Source organism: Schistocerca nitens, chromosome 5, assembly GCF_023898315.1.
Source record: "Schistocerca nitens isolate TAMUIC-IGC-003100 chromosome 5, iqSchNite1.1, whole genome shotgun sequence".
In the NCBI taxonomy this organism is placed as follows: Eukaryota; Metazoa; Arthropoda; class Insecta; order Orthoptera; family Acrididae; genus Schistocerca; species Schistocerca nitens.
This window is the reverse complement of record NC_064618.1, coordinates 643,792,609-643,815,499: the sequence shown is the minus strand read 5'-3', so window position 1 is coordinate 643,815,499 and position 22,891 is coordinate 643,792,609. Positions and strand designations below refer to the sequence as shown.

The window sequence follows — 22,891 nt, the reverse complement described above, 5'->3', positions numbered from 1 at the left end:
CAAGCTCCCTTTTTATTTAAATTTTTGTATTTTACCCAGACACCATCCAACCAGTAAGTAATTTGATTATTACAACAAAAAAGTGTTGGTACTCACCTAAAGTTTGCACCGCAAATATTTCGGAAATGGAAAGTGCTATTGACAAGTAATTTTCACAGAGCGGATTGGTAGTCGGGGTCTCTTGTTGTTACCCAATAAACATATTGTAATAATGCTTGGAAATGCTTGGAAATTTTTAAATCGAACAGTACCTACTGACATTAACAAACTAAAAGAAGCTAAATTAAAATGTCAGTGATGTTTGTTGTAGAATTGTAGTGCGAGTTGTATTTGAGAAACCGGGTTTTCAAAAGTTCACACACTGACATTTGCATGTGCGCTTCAGCCTGCGTAGTTGCTAGGTACGTTATTATTATGTTTGCCTACAGTGTGCTTGTATGTTCCTTGAGTGCACTGCGACTTACTAGTCAGTTAATGTGTAACAGTCCAAGCAGCAGGTCGTGAATGGACGGTAGCATTAACAAATGCAGAAAAAGCCAACATGCTCGTGGTGTACGGAGAGTGTAGGAAGAATGCAGTTCGTTCTTGTACACGTCAACCATTTCGATAATTATTTATCAACCTCTCCATTGATTTATGTGAAAGTTATAGTGTTACACCTAGACAACGTAACGGAAGAAAACAAGTAACGACAGAAGAGGGGTAAATTAATGTTCTTGCTGCTGTTACAGTTGCTCCGAACGTTAGCTCCTGCACAATCGCACGACGAAGTGGCATGTGTGAGGCAAGTATCCTATACATTCTCCATCGGTTCATCCCTTTCACATCTCACTCCATAAAAAGCTGCGTGGAATCAAAAATGGTTCAAATGGCTCTGAGCACTATGGGACTCAACTGCTGTGGTCATAAGTCCCCTAGAACTTAGAACTACTTAAACCTAACTAACCTAAGGACAGCACACAACACCCAGCCATCACCAGGCAGAGAAAATCCCTGACCCCGCCGGGAATCGAACCCGGGAACCCGGGCGTGGGAAGCGAGAACGCTACCGCACGACCACGAGATGCGGGCTACGTGGAATCGATTATGAGAATCGTGTTAACTTCTGTATATGGGTATTAAGACCGGGTACTGAAGGTGTATCATTTACCTTATTTACTGATGGAGACACTTTACCAATCACATGGCCAGGTAAACCGCCGCACAAGCACTACTAGTGCCGCCCCCCCCCCCCCCCCTCTATAGAAAGACATTTTAGTGCTAGAGTATGTTTTGTTGTGGTCTTCAGTCCTGAGACTGGTTTGATGCAGCTCTCCATGCTGCTCTATCCTGTACAAGCTTCTTCATCTCCCAGTACCTACTGCAACCTACATCCTTCTGAATCTGCTTAGTGTATTCATCTCTTGGTCTCCCTTGCTATATATATATTAAATTCGAAATTTCGCATTCAGCTTTCGAAGAATACATTCGTATAAAAACTAGGTCTCTATAATGGGACGGAAATTCATAAATTACAAACTATTTTTAACGGAGGGTAATTTTCATTTTCTTGCTTGAGGTCCTTCCCTGGCAGAGGCGCACATTCACAACTTGCCTGCACCTGCTGCCATCAGCAAGTCAGACATGATTCGTGACTTCAAAGACACAATCGACAAACCACAGGACGTTGAGTAAGAGAAGACAGAGGGAAAGACTTCCCACTAAAAAAAAAGAAAAGAAAAAGTAATAGGACGACATTTTTTAAAGATTTCGTAATGCCTTCAGCTGCCATTCTCTTTATTTCATGTGCGATTGTACAATTTCGACCTTACGCTATTTTCAAGTATCTAAAACGGAATCATTATACATTCTATACATTAGTGATACTTAAGTTCGATGTAGGAACAAGTCATATCTGCAGATACAGTAGGCGTATTATAACTTTCTTTCAGGAGTGCTAGTTCTGCAAGGTTCGCAGGAGAGCTTCTGTAAAGTTTGGAAGGTAGGAGACGAGATACTGGCAGAAGTAAGGCTGTGACGACCGGGCGTGAGTCGTGCTTCGGTAGCTCAGATGGTAGAGCACTTGCCCGCGAAAGGCAAAAAGGTCCCGAGTTCGAGTCTCGGTCGGGCACACAGTTTTGATCTGCTAGGAAGTTTCTTACTTTATGGATGATTTTTTAGTAGTAAATTATGCCATGTACGTCATTTCTCCTGTGACTCCACGTTATCCACATAAAATAAACCCAAGTTTTTTTTACCCTATTTTAGGAGAACGTTATTTTTGAACAGTTGTTCCAAAGCTCTTATATATAATCTTACTAGTGTTAAGTACGTTAAAACATGGGCCTCATACAGAGTAATTGTACCTAGGAGTGATGTAAACAAATTATTATTATAAAACATTTTATTTTTATTATTCTAACTGAACGATTTGTTATATCAAAAGACTTATATATTCTGTTGTTATTCTTATTGAAATATTTCGCATCTCTAGAACATTAAAAAGGGGGATGAAGACAATTTGTATTTCGGTGGTGTGAGATAGAGGATAGAGATTGTAACAAGCTGGACCCCACCCCCACCCCCCTACCCGAAAAGGAACCACGAACAGCGCCTGTACTAAAGAGGCGTTGTGCATCACGGAGAAGTTTTCTGTTAAAATTTCGAGAGAGTAAATTACAAGATCGGGAGAGCAACATACTACTTCCTCGCATATTCTTCTCCCTGACTGACTACGACAAAGAAAGCAGAGAACTTAGAACTGGTTCAATTGGTTACAAACTCTGACGCTTACAACGTATAATGCGCAATGAATCAGGACACTCCGCTATGTGCCGTAAGATTTAGTGTATAGAATAGACGGACGTGATGCCGTATTTGCAAATGCAAAATAAATTCTGTGCTAGTGTTAACATTTCAAGTGTTCATATCTTTATTCTTTTGTGCAGTGGTACCTTGATTCGCGTTCCCGTAGTCTTTCGCGGCGGCATGTGCGAATAAAATGTTCTCGGTTTACAAGCAGCGTCAGTTCAAATAAAATACTAGATCCTTCGACTGCTATCTCCGTCGCCGTCCTCAGGAGTAAAAGCCACTGATTGCCTGGGCTGGTACAGTTTTCCGCGTACATAGGCAGGATTCCAGCCTCTGGCATCAGAGAGAGCCGAAACGACGCTTGCGCGGAAGGTGAGTTGGGCAGCTCACAGTAGGTCCGACCGGCCGGAGGACCGACGCCCTCGAGAACGAGCTTTGCAACGAACTTATGACGTCACAGTAATCGGCTTGTGCGCCGTGTTTCGCGAGTGCTCAGCCTCTTGTATGATCCAAGGGAAATCTGTATGTAATTGAAAATGTACCCAGTAAAGGTCTTAACTTAGTCTTGTGCTATCGAGATCATGCATTTAAACACGCAGTCAAAAATTATTGAACTCGTTGAAATAGTTACGGGTTCCCCGCCGGAGACAGCTGTTTGCACTCGTAAAACCTGCGGCTTCACGTGCTGCGAAGTACGCGCCAAGGCGTGTCTTTCTCGTGAGACTTGGCACGTGATCGAGTGACGTCAATTGGGGCGAGGGGCCGGCGCCACGTTTGAAACCGCCCCCCCCCCCCCCCCACAAGCTGTAGCATCCGTCTTTCCATTCTTTCGATATCCAGTGCCCATTTCCATACCCTACTAAGTGCGTACCTCTAGACTGTTGCTGCTTATTCTGATCTCAATTGCCTCCTTTATACTGGAATCCCAATATGTTGATCCATGAGCCAAGAGCCTCCCGTTTTCAGACTATATTTTGCGCTCTTTTTCTAGTAAATGTTGACCTATGGCCGATTTGACAACACCCTTTGCTTCATATGTCACTTGTGCTCTGTACAACGCTCTGCAGATGTCTGAATACCTTGATTTATACGAGGTGCGACAATAAAGTAATGAGACTGATTTTCCTTGCAAGATGTGGCAACCCTGTAGGCTTGCGTAAGCACAATACCTTTGACCTTGGTCTATAAGTTGCTTCTAGTCCAAGCAGCACATCGATGCAACTGCCCAGTCGTGAGTTGTGCTGTAATAAGTTAACACGTGTTTGTGTCTCTCGTCACGGAAATGGAACGACATAATATTGCGCAACGGTATGCCATTTCTTTTTGAGTGAAATTGGGTGAAAACGCGACGAAAACTTACGGTAAGTTTCAGAAGGCTTTTGGAGCGGAGGTTACGTCAAGAGCTGAAGTTTTCCATTGGCATAAAATGTTTAGTGAAGGCAGAACGAATGTTGAAGATGAAGACTGCAGTGGACGACCATGAATCTCACGGACGGATGTCGGCCAGGGTGCGTGAACTCGTACGATCTGATCGAAGATTATCTACGAAAAATGATTGGAGAAGAACCGAACATCAATCGAGAAATGGTTCGTCTAATAATAACTGAAGATCTTGGTATGAGAAAGGTTTGTGCAAAAATGGTCCCCAAAAATCTCGCACCACAACAGCGAGAAACACGGAAAAATGCGGCAGCCGATCTATTAGCGCAAACGGAAATCAATCCAAAATTGTTGAGCCGTGTAATCGCTGGTGATGAAAGTTGTTTTTTTTTTCAGTACGATCCAGAGACAAAACGCCATTGTTCGCAATGGTGCTCAAAGGGATCACCCAGACCAAAAAAAAGCTCGCATGTCAAAGTCAAAAGTGAAATGCATGCTTGTGTGCTTCTTTGATTCCAAGGGAATCGTTCATAAAGAGTGGGTGCCTCCTGGACAAACAACCAACATTACTAAAAAGAAATTTTATAAAGACTTCATAAAAGAGTTCTTCGTGTCCGTGCCAACATTGCTGATAGTTGAATTCTGCATCACAATAATGCGCTATTCCATACTACTCTGTAAGTACAGCAATTTTTAGCCTCAAAACAAATTTCATTACTACCACAGCCACCTTATTCACCAGATATCGCTCCATGCGACTTTTGTTCTATTTCCAAGAGTCATAACGGCCGTCAAGGGACACCGTTTTCAAGCAACACAAGATGTCCAAAAAGCTGTGACGAGGGTCTTGGAGGATATTGCAGAAGATGAGTTCCAGAAATGTTACCATCAATGGCAGAAGCGCTGGAAAAAGTGTGCAATCTGAAGGGAACTACTTTCAAGGAGACAACACTAAACTTGACTAAAACGGTAAGCAAAATTTTTTTTTCACACCAGTCTCATTAATTTATTGTCGCACCTCGTATTGTTGCTGCCACAAACGCAAGGATCCCTATGCACATTGGGCACCTGAAGAGCTTTGTTGGAGCGCAGCATAACTCGTGAACACGCTACCGCACATAGTAAAGATGACATCTGACGACGACCTCTCACATTCTGAATTGCAGCATTGGAAACACGTGTTCAGACAGAATAGCGAGCGATACCTTGAAAGCACTTTAAGATGTCATCGACGGAGTACAGCTTGTCAATCGGCTGAAGAGGCCAAGCTGGCTGCTTTTCTACAAACTGTGGGCCCATCTGCAGTAATTAGGACATGGGCTGCAGAGACACGGACCGAGACCACTGTTGAGGTCCGTCCTCGTGATAGGAGGTACGCCGCGCCCTGTTGAAGACGAGACAGCTCTTCGTATGCCCTGCGTGTATCATGTCGCTTGCGAATGCGGCAACATTTATATACGTCAAACTATTCGCTCAGCTCCAAAGCGTTGCGCATGACCCCAAGCGACTGTTAGACAAAGGAGCTGGACACGTTGGCCATAGATGGGCGTTGTCTGGAAAACGGGCTCAAAATGCAGTTTGAAAACACGAGAGTCTTGGTTCGTGGATCAACATATTGGGATTCCGGTAGAAAGGAGGCAACTGAGATCAGAATAAATAGCAACAATTTTCACAGGGACCAGCAGCGTACACTTACAAGGGAACCTCCCCATCGCACCCCCCTCAGATTTAGTTATAAGTTGGCACAGTGGATAGGCCTTGAAAAACTGAACACAGGTCAATCGAGAAAACAGGATAAGTTGTGTGGAACTATGAAAAAAATAAGCAAAATATACAAAGCGAGTAGTCCATGTGCGACATATGCAACATCAAGGAGGGCGTGAGCACAGGAGCTCCTTGGTCCCGTGGTCAGCGTGAGCAGCTGCGGAACGAGAGGTCCTTCGTTCAAGTCTTCCCTCGAGTGAAAAATTTATTTTCGCAAAGTTATGATCTGCCCATTCGTTCATTGACGTCTCTGTTCACTTTAATAAGTTTAGTGTCTGTGTTTTGCGACCGCATAGCAAAACGGTGCGATCAGTAGACGAAAGGACGTGCCTCTCCAATGGGAACCGAAAACATTTGATCGCAAGGTCATAGGTCAACCGAATCCTCCACAGGAAAACACGTCTGATATATTCTATACGACACTGGTGACAGATAATAAATGTCTGAAAATAAAAAATTAAATCTCTTCACTCAAGGGAAGACTTGAACCCAGGACCTGTCGCTCCACAGCTGCTCACACTAACCACGGGTCACGGCGTTCCTTGATGTTGCCTATCTTGCACATGGACTACTCAGTTTGTATATTTTACTTATTTTTTTCATAGTTCCACACAACTTCTTCCTGTTTTCTCGGTAGATCTGTGTTCAGTTTTTCAAGGCCTTTGCACTGTGCCAACTTATAACTGAATCTGAGGGGGGTGCGATGGGGAGGTTCCCTTGTTAGAAAACATGGGGCGGGTGTTGGATACCGACAGAAAGCAAAGACGGATGCCTGACGCTTGTAGGGAAGCGGTAGTGGCAGTTTCAAATGTGCCACTTCACTCGGTTTCGCGGCGGACCAGAGCTGCCAAGAGCTGCCCAACTCGCCTTCTACAAACACGTCCTACTCTTATTCTAGCCAGAGGCTGCACTCGTGCCTACATAAGCAGGAAACCTTACTGGCACCGGTGGTCAGTGGTTTTTACTCGTAACGACGTTAGCGGTGATTGCCAACGAAGGCTCGAGTATTTTATTCGAAATGGCGGGGCCTGAAAACCGAGAACATTTTTTTCAATATTTTGGTTGACGCTAGTCATTTGTTGCTAGATGACCGCTTGATAAGCAGACCACCGCTTAGCAGTAAACAGGTTTTAGTGAAGCAAGTCGCAGATCGTTTGCAGTTCATCTTTAAAAATTACTACAAGACCGCTCTCAAGACAATAGTTACCATCTCCACCGTCAGGAACTGAAATTTTCCGTGACGTCAGCCCTGTAGAATTAAGGGAGGTCATCACTATATACGAGCCACAGATCAATCTCAGCAGTTCCCGACGATGAAAGTGACTAATACCTTCAAGTACTTAAGTTTCTACTCAAAATAGACGGGGCTTGGTCGCTGAGAAAACCTTATACGTGGATTCCGTTGCTGAAAACTCCGAAGTCGGTTCTTAGCACGTATTACGACGTCTATAAAATTCTATAAAATAAGTCTATAAACCTGATTACTGATTGTACATAAACAGTAACAGACTAATACCAATTAATTACTGTTTCACAGAATGGTGCAGCTGAGAGACGAAAACCAGCAGATGCCAGACGATTTCCTAAATGAACTCTGCAAGTGGTCCCTTGAGTGTAAGTAGTTTCTGAGACACAAATATTCCAGACCTTCCCGTCAAATTGGCACTTTTTCATGAGACAGCTTCAAACCACATCATTCTATACATTTCACATAGATTACTCGATCCTATTTTTTGGCTGTATCAATGAAGGTAAAACGTGTGGTAAATTTTCATTTACGCAACGCAACTTATAAGTTTACTTTGGCAGCAGTTGTGAGACGTCGTTACTCGATGTGCGTCCTACCGAGACGCCGAGAACACATCAATTAAAAGAGTTTTGCATTCTCAGTTTTGGTGGGTGCAGCTCAGTTACAACTGTGCGGCGAGATATTTGTTGAGATTACGGCACTGTACCTCTTAAAGTATCAGGGGCGTACGGATCTTGCATTTCACCACGGCCTAACAGGTCACCTGATCTCACGACATGCGTTCGTTCTTTTTCTTAAGAGTTTGGGGGGGGGGGGGGGGGGGGAAGGAGAGAGTGAGGTTCCCCTTCCAAAAACTCTGGGTGAAGTGCGACACCACACAGCACCAGCCGTAGCTGCATCGATTCCAGTAACTCCCGAGAGGGTCGCAAAAATCTGGGACAAGTTTCACTGACTTCTGTACGTTTGTATAGTGGAAACACAATTTCTTTTATGAATGGTAAGCGAATACCAATAAACAGGTGGACAGATCTTTATTAAGTGGCTTTTAACAAATACGTACGGAGTGGGCTCACAATATTTTTTGGGCTCATCCCAGGACATATTTCCGTATCATTCTGGGTGTAACCAGGAATTATCTTTGAAATCACATAAAATTCTTAAAAGAGTACTTAAACGTTAATCTATTTATTCAGTTGTATTTTTCACATAATTTTTATAAAAGACATTTTGTTTGTCTTAATTACGTAATACAATTCACAACAAGAAATTTCTGAATTAATTTAAACATTTAGCGAATTTTGGACACTAGATAGTGAATTTCTACTCTTTCCTGCAGACCAAATGCTCCAATAACTGAGAAAACTCACTCAACTTGAGTAGAGGTCTCAAGCGAAGGCGTCGCAAACTGAACCATTGTAGGAATATTGCAACATGAAATATTAGCCTTTTGAGACATCTCAAAAACTTTCTTCTTCGTGCTTTACCGCTGCTGTTGATATCTCGAAGTGTCGGGTGTTCTGCCCGGTACCAGTGTCGGACGCACCGACCACAAGGATATCCAGAAGTGCACCCGACTTTCAAGGCATAATGTTGTAGCAGCTATGGGTGATAAATCAAAGGAACGAATAGATTAGTCAACGATCGATACATTGTGCAAGGCAATGGTAATGTTAAATTCAGTGTGTGTTCTTGCATTATCCCCCTTGGAACTGTAATTAAGAGGTGTTATGAAAAAAACGATTTATCATTATTTCATCATTCTGGCAAACATTCAAACTCCCTTCAGTAATTACCAAATCAACCGAATGCAGTAGCTCCATCAGATGGAGAGGTATCAGTCTCGAGAACAGCAAATCTTGTGACCTTTCACAACGCCGTCTACGGAAACGCCAGGACCCAAACTGAGACTCTTCGTTAAAAACCACGCAATGGCTCTCAGAGTCCTAGTTCACTGTGCCAAAATGACATAATGAGATCTCAGCGAAGCTTTCAGTCATTTTTTTCCCTTTGATTCGTGTTGACACACTGCCTGTAACCTCTGGGAGGGTTTAATTAGTTTTCTTCCGTCTATTTATAAGAGTGAGTCGACAAATATAACATCTTTTGGGGTGTAATCCTTCTGAAAGCAACCAACTCTACATTTCTTGCAACTCTGTTGTCCGGAGTCAACCTCTTTATCACTCGTTCTGCAGTCATTACGATACAGCCAACACTCTGTGCGCTCTGTCGGTATGTTCCCGTCTTCCTCGTGCCAATGACTACAATTTTCTCAAAGTTAGAAACATGCCGAAAGCTGCACTTGCACGTTCTCTAGGATTACTACGTTGCGATATTCACCTGAACCATTATTTTTTTGTATGTCCATGCTTTTGCCTGGAGGTCTTGGGGATCACGGCCTTTCACTACCAACTAACTAGAGAAACTTTCTTGCAACTCCAATCAGTTTGCAGTTGATGATTGGCGTGTTGGCATCACGGTTACATATAGTCTGCGTAAACCAGTTATGTTGGCCACTGATGCAGCTTATATATGGTCCATGATAACCCCTCCAGCATCAAGCAAGGAGCACCGAAGCGGCGAAACTGATAGCTACGCAATAAACAAGATCATAAGGATGGCTGTAGGCGTTTCATTTTCTTACAGTAACCATTATGTACTCGCACTGTTTTTCATCTGCATGAATGCCTTTTCATGTGCCGAAGGTGCTGAAAGTAAGCTAGTATAAGCAACAAATACTGATCACTGCAAACATGGTGTATATTATACTTCGTTTGATCAAAATGTTCATGTTTTAACCTTTACCTTTCCGTCGGTGTATTAATTGCTTACAAAGATTTTCGTTCAAATACTCTATCTTCGATTCAACATTCTTATGATTTACAACTTGTCAGATTACAGTTACTAAATAGAAAGATTTACGCAGCAGACTTTGAAGTCAGCGCAGCCACAGCATGGACGTATCATTCTGAAAAGACAAGACCGCTTTAGATGCAAGTCCTTTATTTACAGGTACGGATGGTTTCACAGCATTTTAGCTTCATCATCAAAATGAGATCTGTACCAAGTGATAGGCAAAGACTGATGTAAGCAAGAAAATATAACTAAAATGAAAATGAATATGCTCACAAGATCAAGTCATGTACCGATCGAGAAAAGAGAGGTCGTGCGGTAGCAGCGTTCTCGCTTCCCACGCCCGGGTTCCCGGGTTCGATTCCCGGCGGGGTCAGGGATTTTCTCTGCCTCGTGATGGCTGGGTGTTGTGTGCTGTCCATAGGTTAGTTAGGTTTAAGTAGTTCTAAGTTCTAGGGGACTGATGACCATAGATGTTAAGTCCCATAGTGCTCAGAGCCATTTGAACCATTTGAGAAAAGAGAATGGCATGACCAAGCGTTTATCGTTGGCAAATTTTTAGATAAATAGCGGACGTCAAGTATAAAATAACACCGAACGCTCCAGTGATACCTAGAAAGGACGAAAGCTACTAAAAGGATTTCGTAATAGGAGACTGTCAGGTAGGAAAAATTCGCATGAAATCCACCCACCATGAGTAACAGTATATGGTGAGGTAGCGGGGTCCCCGTATACCGAACCTGTGATCACATCATTGACCGTAAATAATCATCTTCGGGATAATGTGAAATTTGAGCAGCTACTGCTCCCTTATTTGCCTAAAATGGATTGAAAAACATACTGGTAAAGACGTAGTTATTCAATCTTGAATTGCAGTAATCCCCAAAACATTCAGTATAAAACTATTTAAGAGCTTAGCACGAGACTGGCATGAAGTGAAACGGGGCTGAATATCGTGTCGTACATTAACAGTTCAATTGGCAGAAAGTAACGCATTGCGAAACCAGATGGCAAGAGGCTGAAGAAGGCAAAATGGCATTATTCTTAAACATTCCTTGCCGTGTGATGTACAACACACCATAAAACTTAAAAATGCAAATCAGGATACGTGTGGCAAGCATCAGTGTCACAGAATACCTTACCTTGGCAGAATTTCCGAACACTTCGGTAGACGACTGCACCCCAGTAACATTAAACCAGCTTACCTTATTCTCACAAGCGTGGTCCAGGTGTGGAAGCCAAGATTAAAACAACTGTCCTATATTGTATCTGGCGCGATGGCTGCCCAATGAGACATACCGACGAGAAGGGTAGAAGTTTTGAAGTAAGATTCAAAGAGAACCTTAATGTGGGAAATTAGAAATCGCCCTTAAGTTCGCACCTGACAGCACACTCATACTGTTAGTAGCAATGAGTTTTTCGTCCTTTTTACTGAATTTTAAATCAAGCACGATTCCTGTACAGCGCATCACGTTAGCCTAGGTCCTGGCTTTTATTAAGTCTTTTTGTAAATTATCATTGTATGTCATATTTAAGAACTTTTAATTCCTGCTGTCTTGAATCTACTTTGGAACCTTGCTTTGCTTTTCGGTGGACAACTTTGGCACCAATAACAGTTTTTACGAACTCACATTCGTTTTAATACATCGTAATTCATTCTCCAGCCTTCCCATCAGCTCAGGTACCATTCTACTTGTTCAGTTATCTGCGGGTGCGCATGTGCCCTCCACATGAAACCTCTCTCCAAGTCGCTATCTGGCATTTTCGCAGTTGCGGTTTGACGCACCGCCTATTAGTACACCATCAAGCACGCGCTTGCTGTGGGTAAGTTCAACCTCTTGTCATCTGGCTTCTCAGTGCGTTGCTTTCTGCAGATTGAGCTGTTTAGGTAAGAAACGATATTCAGCGCCATTTCATTTCATGTCAGTTTCGTACTAAGCTTTAAAATAATTTGTACTGGTCTTTCTGAGGAACTGACTGACTGGGCCTTTATCAGTATGTTTTTGAATCCGTCTTAGGCAAATGAGGCACCGATAGTTGTTAAAATTTCAGATTATCCCGTAGATGATCATTTACGGTCTGTGCTATGATCGTTGTCTCGGTATATGGGGACCCCACTTGATCACCAGATACTGTTACTCATTGTGAGTGGGATTTATTAGTATGTTACCTACGTGGCAGTCTCTCATTAGGAATTGCTTTGATCAGCTTTGTCCTCTCTAGGTATCAACGGAGCGTTCCATTTTATTTTGTGTCTGACATCCGCTACTTAGTGATAGAACTGTTGACGGTGATAGCTGGATCATTCCATTCTTATCTCTATCGGAACATGACTTGGTTTTGTACGTTCATCCCTTATACACTTTTCATTCTAGATATGTTTTCTTGCCTTATATGAGTCTTTGTCTATCACTCTGTACAGATTGCACCTGATGATGTAGCTAAAACGCTGTGAAAATGGTCATGGAGATAAATAAAGGAATTAACAGGAAAACTAGTCTTATCTTTTCAAAATGAAATATTGAAATTAAACTATTTCGGAATGCCGCTAAATTATTAGTTATGCTGGGGCCAGTGTCAGTAGTAACTGAAGCCACTGAAATCTCCACATTACTAATCGAAACTCGAGGCCCCGGATATCCTCGGCGAAAGAAGAGCAGTTAATGTGGTTTTGGCGCCGTTGAGTCTGTCTTCTATAGCAAACTATCACACAAAGTGATTTTATGTGCATCTCATGGCAATGCCTCATTGTTACCGTCATTGTAGAAGACTTATATTTAGACTCATGTCACTTCGGTACCTCCGCAGGTGAAGGCTGGCAATAGTGCTGTCAGCGTTCGCAGTACGAACTGTAGCAGATGATTTTATACCCAGTATGTAAAAAGTCTGGCGACGGCAGAAAGTGCGGTAGCGGTGTGATGCCAACGCTGTGTTGTGACACTGGCCCTCCCCCACTGTGCAGCTGTGTCGCTGGTGGCTCTGGATTCACGCCTAGGATGTCTAGAGCCCAACCTGCCGGGGGATTCCGAGCCCCAGAAGATGATCGACGCGGTCCAGGTCATCTTGGACGCCACATTCAAGCTGGAGTTCCGGCTGTCGCCCTGGAAACTCATCAGCACGCCGACGTGGCGGCGTTACGTCAAGGCCCTCGACTTCTTCTACGTGTGAGTGCATCTCTACTGTGAGGCCATCAATACTTTTAAAAAATTATTATCAACTGTGCTGACAAAATTGCCGCTGAACAATACATGTTATTCACAAACTTAATTTCTTGACTAACGTGGAACTCCCACTCATTTACATTTATGTTGAAACTAGAAATTAATTATCTGGTGATAGAGGTTTTAGTAAATTTTGGTATCTGACTCAACGAGTAAGTATCGGACTGCAAAATAGAAAATCTAGTATCCTGGAAGGCAAAGGTCCTGAGTTTGAGTCTCGGTCCGGCACACAGTTTTAATCTGTCAGGAAGTTGCGTCTGGTATCCTATAATCATTTGGTCCTTAGTCAGACCTTCCACCTCCGGAAATTACTTGCGATAGTGAAAAAAGCCAAGTTTCAGTGTGGTTCAGAGCCCATGATATGACAGCTCAAAGTTCAAGACAAGACAATGTCATACCAGTTACAATTGTGACGCTGATACCAAACACCAGGTTGACGACAACCTTAAGTTTCTTTATTTATTTTAAACATCTGCACATGAGTGCAATATTTAAAATTAATCTCAAAAGGAAGTATTGGAAGCACCAGATAAAAGAATGTCATGAAGAACATAAAAATTACTTTTGTTTCCTGAAAATACTTTTTCCAACAACTGCTAGAATGATTACAGTAACACTTCTGAAATAATTAACATCTATCCCTGAGAACAAAGTATTAAAAAATGAAACAATAATACGTCAGTTTCATCAATAACTATATCAGGGTCACTTTCCAGGTTGCTGATTATTACTTCGAAAAAATGGAACACTGACAAATAGTTATACAGATAGGTTTATTGATAGATGGGATCTCCAATGGTAGGCGGGTTAATGCGGCACCTGTTGGACATGGCTGTCAAGGAGGGGAAGAAAGCCAATGTCCACTCCATATGCATTCCGAGTGGAGTCATTCAGACGTGGATCGGGTTCTTCTGGATGACATGAAGAGAACCGGGTGCAGTCAACTGCAGATGGTGGCACACGTCGGTACCAATGATGTGTGTCGCTTTGGATCTGAAGAGATTGTCTCTGATTTCGAGCGGCTATCAGAAGTCGTAAAGGCTGCCAGTCTGTCAGTGGAGCTCACCATTTGCCGCTTAGTCGACAAAACCGATTGAGGCCCTCTGTTACGAAGCCGAGTGGAGCGTCGAATCTGTGGTTCAGGCGGTTCTGCGACCGTGTAGGTTGCAGATTCCTTGATTTGGGCCATACGGTGGCTGGGTTTCGTGTTCCGCTAAATAGGTCAGGAGTCCTCTACACGCAGGAGGTGGCTCTCCGGGTAGCAGGGGTTGTGTGACGTGGACTGGGTGGTTTCATAGGTTGCGGGGTCTCTGAGAAACATAAAAACAGCTTCAGTTCAAACTATGCATGTCGAACACAGGAAGAAAGTAAATCCAGGAACCATGGGTACAGTAGTTGTAAATTTCGCAGCTTTGTTGGGAAGGTACCAGAGTTCCAAGTGCTAATAGAAAGCACTGAAAGGTGGCTAAAGCCAGAGATAAGATCAGTCGAAATTTTTGCGAAAGACCAAAATGTGTTCAGAAAAGATAGGTTAAACACAGTTGGCGATGGCGTATTTGTTGCAATTAAAAGTAGTTTATCTTGTAGCGAAATAGAAGTAGATAGTTCCTGTGAGTTGATACGAGTAGAAGTACTTTTTGGCAACCTGAATAAAATAATAATTGGATCCTTTCACCGATCTTCCAACTCAGACTGTACAATTGCTGAAAGATCCAAAGAGAACCTGAGTCAAATTTCAAACACGCACCCGACACATGCAGTTACTCTTGGTGGTGATTGTCATGTTTAAATCCGGAATTACGTGTAGAACATTGTCCGAAATTGCGCTAAACGAATTCTCTGAAAATTATTTGTAGTAGTTAGTTCATGGGCCCACTCGAATAGTAAACGGTTCTGTAAACACACTTGACCTCTTAGCAACAAACGATCCTGAGCTAATAACGAGCATCAAAACGGATACAAGGATTAGTGAAGCCAAGGATGTCGTAGCGAGACTGAATATTGTAACTCTCAAATCCAAAAATATAAGAAAAATACATCTATTCAGAAAAGCAGGTAAAAATTCGCTTGATGCCTTCCTGAGAGAGAATCTCCACTCCTTCTAAATTAATAACAGAAGTGTAGATCAGATGTGGCTTGAATTCAGAGACAGGTTTATACCAAATAAATTAACAAACAATTAAACAATGTAGATGATCACCCTTAGTACACAAAACAGGTCAGAACACTGTTGTACAAACAGCGAAATGAGCATGCCAAATTTAAACGGTCGGAACATCTCCAAGATTGGTGATCTTTTACAGAAACTCGAAATTTATCATGGATTTCAATGCGAGATGCTTATAATAGCTTCCACAACGAAACTTCGTCTCGAAACCTGGCAGAAATTCCAAAGGGATTCTGGTCGTATGTAAAGTATGTCAGCGGCAAGACACAATCACTGTAGTGAAATTGCGTTCTGCGTGATAGGAATGGAAATATCTCTCGATGACAGTGCTGCTAAAGCAGAGTTACTGAACAGAGCCTACCCAAATTGCTTCAGCAAAGAAAACGACGTAAATATTCCAGAATCCGAATCAAGAACAGCTGCCAACATGAGTAACTTAGAAGTAGATATCTTCGGAACAGTGAAGCAACTTAAATCACTTAATCAAAGCAAGGCTTCCGGTCCAGACTGTGTATCAGTTAGGTTCCTTTCAGCGTATGGTGATGCAATAGCTCCATACTTAACGACAACAGCTCGCTCGACGAAAGATCCGTATCCAAAAACTAGAAAAACTAGAAAGCTGCATAGGAGACACCAACGTTCAAGAAAGGCAGTAGGCGTAATCCATTAAATTACATGTCAATATCATTAACGTCGATATGCAGCAGCATTTTGGAACTTATATTGTGTTCAAAGATTATGAATTACCTCGAAGAGAACGGTCTATTGACACACAGTCAACACGGATTTAGAAAACATCGCTGTTGTGAAACGCAAGTAGCTCCTTACTCACAGTGGTATTGACAAGGGATTTCAAATTGATTCTGTATTTCTAGATTTGCAGAAGGCTTTTGACAATGTACCTTACAAGCGGCTTGTAGTGAAATTGCGTTCTTATGAAATGTCGTCTCAATAATGTGACTGGATACATGATTTACAGTCAGAGAGGTCACAGTTCGTAGTAATTGATGGGAAGTCCAAGAGTAATCTATGGTGTTCCCCAAGGTAGTTTTATGGGTCCTCTGCTGCTCCCTATCCATATAAACGATTGAGCAGAGAGTCTGAGCAAACGTCTTAGGTTGTTTGTAGATGATTGTGTCGTTTATCGCCTATTAAAGTCATCTCTACGGTGCGATAATTGGCAATTGACTCTTAATAATGAAAATAGTGAGATCATCCACATGAGTGTCAAAAGGAATCTGCTAAACGTCGATTACACGATAAATCATTCACATCTGAGGGCCTTAAATTGAACTAAATACCTAGGAAATACATTTCGAATATCTGAATTGCAAAGAACACATAGAAATTATTCTGGGGAAGGCGAATCAGAGACCAGCCCTGCTGCACGGTGTGGGATCCTTACCAGATAGGATTAACGGAGGACGTCAACAAATTTCAAGGAAGAGCAGCACGTTTTACTATCGAGAAATACGGGAGAGATTGTCACAAGAATTGGGGTGAACATCATCGAAACAGAGGCCTTTTTCCTTGCCGCGGGATCTCACGAAATTTCAATCGCCATCTTTATTCTCTAAATGCGAAAATATTTTGTTGGCGCCGACATCATAAAATAAGAGAAACCAGAGCTCGCATCATTGTAAAGGTGGTTAGATGAACACTTAGATGTGAATTGTAGAGTATCAACGTAGATTCATATGAGTACAGGTGGGGATCAGTCATTAGGCAGCGCCGTCTTGGTGTGGGAGTCGTCAGCAAGCATTAGGGAATGCAGCGGCTGCTGTGAGCGAGGCTTCAGTCTCGGCAAGCATCTGTCAACTGTGACTGACAAATGACTGCTCAGATCGGAAGTACCGAGCGACAGCTGAAGCGAACATCAGACCTACCATTAAAGTGCCTGATGGTTCCAACGAAACTCAAGATGACAGAGAGAAAGCTGAATTGCTGGATTCGGTCAACTGGAATTGTTTCACACAAGCTACGAATATCCAGACCTTGAGATAGGTTATCGCTGACTCGACAATGAACTAAAACCGCTTAATACTCGTAAAGAATCTTTGCCGGAGGTACGTGTAAGATTCTACACCATGTGACGTAAGATAGTGGAGAAACAAAGGGTACCAAGTGATAAGAAAAAAAGCGCAGGTCTTTCCCGCTTACTACAGGGACCGACGGGAAGATGCACATAATTACCGGTCAGCATCGCTGATGTCAAGACAGCGTTTTTAAAGTACGGAAATCTCGTCTTTAAAAATTAGTTTGGGTTCATCAAACACAAATCTTGTGGAACTCAGCTTGCTCTGTTCGTCCAAGAGATGAAGATCGATGAAGAAAACTATTCGACCAGGTGGGTATCGTGTTTCTTGACTTTCAGGAGTCGTTCGATAGAGTTCCGCAGTGTCACGTAAAGAACGAAAAATGAGCTTATCGAGTACTAGATTTACCAAATTTTTTACTGGATCCAATGTTTTCTAATACACAGAGCTCGACATGTCATTCGTAAAGCAACTAAATCGATAGATGTGAAGTTATCTCGGCAATACGTCAAAGAAATCTTATAATGCTATGTGGGTGTAGGATGAAATTTGTAATAATATAGTTGCCTGGTTGTTGCCGTCTGTAAAGTTCAGTCACTAATCCATTTTGTGGTTGAAGCTTACTTTTCGTCCGTGTTTGTTTTTAAATATTTTATTATCGGGACAGGCTTCTGTCCGACAATAGTAAAGCTGCACCAAAATTTTTGTGGGTGTTAAAAAAGTATTTGTGTTTGCTCAAGGGAGAACCCCAGTTTTAGAATTAAATATATCATCATTAAAGTGGAGTTCATCAACTAGCTAAAATAGTCAAAATCATTTCACCGCATGCAAAACACTTCACTTGTGCCGGATTTAGCACGGTCGGGATTACGCGTAGAACACAGTATTATATGATAAAGAAGTAAATGGAAAATGAAACTGGGATGAAATGATACTTGCACTGCAGAGAAGTTTGCGTCCTCTGGAGCTGAATATTTATCAGAAGTGGATGTCAGGCTGCATGTGGCTGGGTGACTCAGTTCTGCTAAGCTTTAAAAGCTGCAACCGATCATTAACACCCATTATCAAACTTCGCCAAATCACAAAAATTATACGTGATGTTGTACGCTGGAAATGGACAAGAGTATAAACAGTAGACCCAGGTACTCACAAGCAATGCTAAACTATTGAAATCTTTCAGGACATCGATGAGACATATAAACGCCGCCATGGACCGCATCAAGACAAAGGGCAAGAACTGCACGGGCGAGTCGAGCGTGCTGGAAAGACTATTGCTCCAGAACGATGACCCTGGAGTCGCATGTGTCATGGCACTGGACATGATGTTCGCCGGCGTCGACACGGTGGGTGGTTAGTGTGCATGTGTGCGTGATTGCTAGTTGTAATTCATGTGAGTCAGGATAGGGGTGTGAGCGTGGAGAGGATATCAAGTACAGGTGCCTTCCAAAGGCTTTGTCTCCTGACACCGAAAGTTGGTGGGCTCGTTCATACTTACTCCCATCTCGATGCTATTCTCTTTATGGTTCAAATGGCTCTGAGCACTATGAGGTCATCAGTCCCCTAGAACCTAGAAGTACTTGAAGCTAACTAACCTAAGGACATCACACACATCCATGCCCGAGGCAGGATTCAAACCTGCGACCGTAGCGGTCGCGCGGTTCCAGACTGAAGCGCCTATAACCGCTCGGCCACTGCGGCCGGCAGTCTCTTTATGTTCTCGTATTTTATGCCAGCTTGACTCGCTCGTCGTCTCTGCCTTCTTCCCTGCACCACTCCTTTCGGTCAGAGTTGTTAACAGAGAAAGAGAGTTACAAAATTCGAAAAGGGAAATGCAAAGGCTCATTATAGATGTAATTGAGATCAGTGAAGTGAAATGGAAAGAAGACAGGGATTTCTGGTCAGACGGATATACGTTAATATCAACAACAGTAGAAAGTGGTATAACTGTGGTAGGACTCATTAAGAAAGTGAGCTCCTGTGAACACTTCAGTGATAGGGTTGTTATTAGATTCGACAGCAAACAAACACCAACAGCGATAGTTCAGGTATATAAGCCGACGTCGTAAGCAGCAGCTGAAGAGCTAAAGTATATGAAGATACTGAACTGGTAATTAAGTATGTAAAGGCAAATGAAAATCAAATAGTCATGGAGGAGGAACGAGGTTGCAGGGGAAGGAATAAAAGAAAGAGTTACTGGAGAATATGGCTTCGCAGCAGGAATGAGAGAGTAGAAAGACTAACCGAATTCACTTGGTAATAGCGAATACTCTGCTCAAGAATCCCAAGAGTAGGAGGCGTACTTGGGAGTGAACGAGAAACACGTGGAGGTTCCAGCTAGATTGCACAATGGACCAACAGAGATTCCGAAAACAGATATTGGGTTGTAATGGGTACCGAAATGCGTATATAGACACAGATCACAATTTATTAATGATGAAGAGTAGACAGAAGTTAAGACAATCGTCCGAAAGAATCAGTATGGAAGGAAATGGGATACTGTTGTACAGAGGAGTGACGAGACGCATTTGAAGTTCGCTAATGATGTAGACATCGCGATAAGTAACACCTGACTAAGTAACTCTTGTAAAGAGGAGTGGACATCTCCAAAAAGAGCAATCACAGATGCTGGACAGACAGTAATGGGTACAAGGAACGTAACTTCGAAGACACCTTGGGTAGCAGATGAAATACTTCAATTAATAGACGAAAGAAGGAAGTACAGAAATGTTCAGGGAAACACACGGAATACGGAAATATACAGGGTGAGTCACCTAACGTTACCGCTGGATATATTTCTTAAACCACATCAAATACTGACGAACCGATTCCACAGACCGAACGTGAGGAGAGGGGCTAGTGTAATTGGTTAATACAAACCATATAAAAATGCACGGAAGTATGATTTTTAACACAAACCTACGTTTTTTTAAAATGGAACCACGTTAGTTTTGTTAGCACATCTGTACATATAAACAAATACGTAATCAGTGCCGTTTGTTGCATTGTAAAATGTTAATTACATCCGGAGATATTGTAACCTAAATTTGACGCTTGAGTACCACTCCTCCGCTGTTCGATCGTGTGTATCGGAGAGCACCGAATTACGTAGGGATCCAAAGGGAACGGTGATGGACCTTAGGTACAGAAGAGACTGGAACAGCACATTACGTCCACATGCTAACACCTTTTTATTGGACTTTTTCACTGACGCACGTGTACATTACCATGAGGGGTGAGGTACACGTACACACGTGGTTTCCGTTTTCAATTACGGAGTGAAATAGAGTGTGTCCCGACATGTCAGGCCAATAGATTTTCAATGTGGTGGCCATCATTTGCTGCACACAATTGCAATCTCTGGCGTAATAAATGTCGTACACGCCGCAGTACATCTAGTGTAATGTCGCCGCAGGCTGCCACAATACGTTGTTTCATATCCTCTGGGGATGTAGGCACATCACGGTACACATTCTCCTTTAACGCACCCCACAGAAAGAAGTCCAAAGGTGTAAGATCAGGAGAACGGGCTGACCAATTTATCCGTCCCCCATGTCCTATGAAACGCCCGTCGAACATCCTGTCAAGGGTCAGCCTAGTGTTAATTGCCGAATGTGCAGGTGCACAATCATGCTGATACCACATACGTCGACGCGTTTCCAGCGGGACATTTGCGAGCAACGTTGGCATATCATTCTATAGAAACGCGATGTATGTTGCAGTGCTCTCCGATACACACGATGGAACAGCGGAGGAGTGGTACTCAAGCGTCAACTTTAGGTTACAATATCTCCGGATGTAATTAACATTTTACAATGCAACAAACGGCACTGATTACGTATTTGTTTATATGTTCAGATGTGCTAACAAAACTAACGTGGTTCCATTTAAAAAAACGTAGGTTTGTATTAAAAAACATACTTCCGTGCATTTTTGTATGGTTTGTATTAAACAATTACACTAGCCCCTCTCCTCACGTTCGGTCTGTGGAATCGGTTCGTCAGTATTTGATGTGGTTTACAACATATATCCAGTGGTAACGTTAGGTGACTCACCCTGTATACAGGCTGTTAGAAAAAGGTACGGCCAAACTTTCAGGAAACATTCCTCACACACAAATAAAGAAAAGATGTTATGTGGACATGTGTCCGGAAACGCTTAATTTCCATGTTAGAGATCACTTTAGTTTCGTCCGTATGTACTGTACTTCCTCGATTCATCGGCAGTTGGCCCAATTGAAGGAAGGTAATGTTGACTTCGGTGCGTGTGTTGACATGCGACTCATTGCTCTACAGTACTAGCATCAAGCACATCAGTACGTAGCATCAACAGGCTAGTGTTCATCACGAACGTGGTTTTGCAGTCAGTGCAATGTTTACAAATGCGGAGTTGGCAGATGCCCGTTTGATGTATGGAATAGCACGGGGCAATAGCCGTGGCGCGGTACGTTTGTATCGAGACAGATTTCCAGAACGAAGGTGTCCCGACAGGAAGACGTTCGAAGCAATTGGTCGGCGTCTTAGGGAGCACGGAACATTCCAGCTTATGACTCGCGACTGGGGAAGACCTAGAACGATGAGGACACCTGCAATGGACGAGGCAATTCTTCGTGCAGTTGACGATAACCCTAATGTCAGCGTCAGAGAAGTTGCTGCTGTACAAGGTAACGTTGACCACGTCACTGTATGGAGAGTGCTACGGAAGAACCAGTTGTTTCCGTACCATTTACAGCGTTTGCAGGCACTATCAGCAGCTCATTGGCCTCCACGGGTACACTTCTGCGAATGGTTCATCCAACAATGTGTCAATCCTAATTTCAGTACAAATTTTCTCTTTACGGATGAGGCTTCATTCCAACGTGATCAAATTGTAAATTTTCACAATCAACATGTGTGGGCTGACGAGAATCCGCACGCAATTGTGCAATAAGGTCATCAACACAGATTGTCTGTGAACGTTTGGGCAGGCATTGTTGGTGATGTCTTGATTGGGCCCCATGTTATTCCTCCTAGGCTCAATGGAGCACGTTCTCATGATTTCATACGGGAAACTCTACCTGTGCTGCTAGAACATTTGCCTTTACAAGTTCGACACAACATTTGGTTCATGCACGATGGAGCTCCTGCACATTTCAGTCGAAGTGTTCGTACGCTTCTCAACAACAGATTCGGTGACCGAGGGATTGGTAGAGGTGGACCAATTCCATGGCCTCCACGCTCTCCTGACCTCAACCCTCTTGACTTTCAGTTATGGGGGCATTTGACAGCTCTTGTCTACGCAACTCCGGTACCAAATGTAGAGACTCTTCGAGCTCGTATTGTGGACGGCTGTGATACAATACGCCATTCTCTAGGGCTGCATCAGCGCATCAGGGATTCCATGCGACGGAGGGTGGATGCATGTATCCTCGCAAACGGAGGACATTTTGAACATTTCC

At 42.9% G+C, this 22,891-nt stretch overlaps 1 protein-coding gene across 1 annotated transcript in view; it reads left to right on the top strand.

Annotated features, from left to right (window-relative positions):
• Positions 1 to 22,891, top strand: part of LOC126259215 (probable cytochrome P450 12a5, mitochondrial) — a 219,296-nt gene that overhangs the window by 85,520 nt on the left and 110,885 nt on the right. The window contains exons 7-9 of the mRNA XM_049955814.1: positions 7,472 to 7,548; positions 12,996 to 13,197; positions 18,638 to 18,800. Of these exons, the coding sequence (XP_049811771.1) occupies positions 7,472 to 7,548; positions 12,996 to 13,197; positions 18,638 to 18,800 (442 nt within the window). The remainder of the gene's footprint in view (positions 1 to 7,471; positions 7,549 to 12,995; positions 13,198 to 18,637; positions 18,801 to 22,891) is intronic.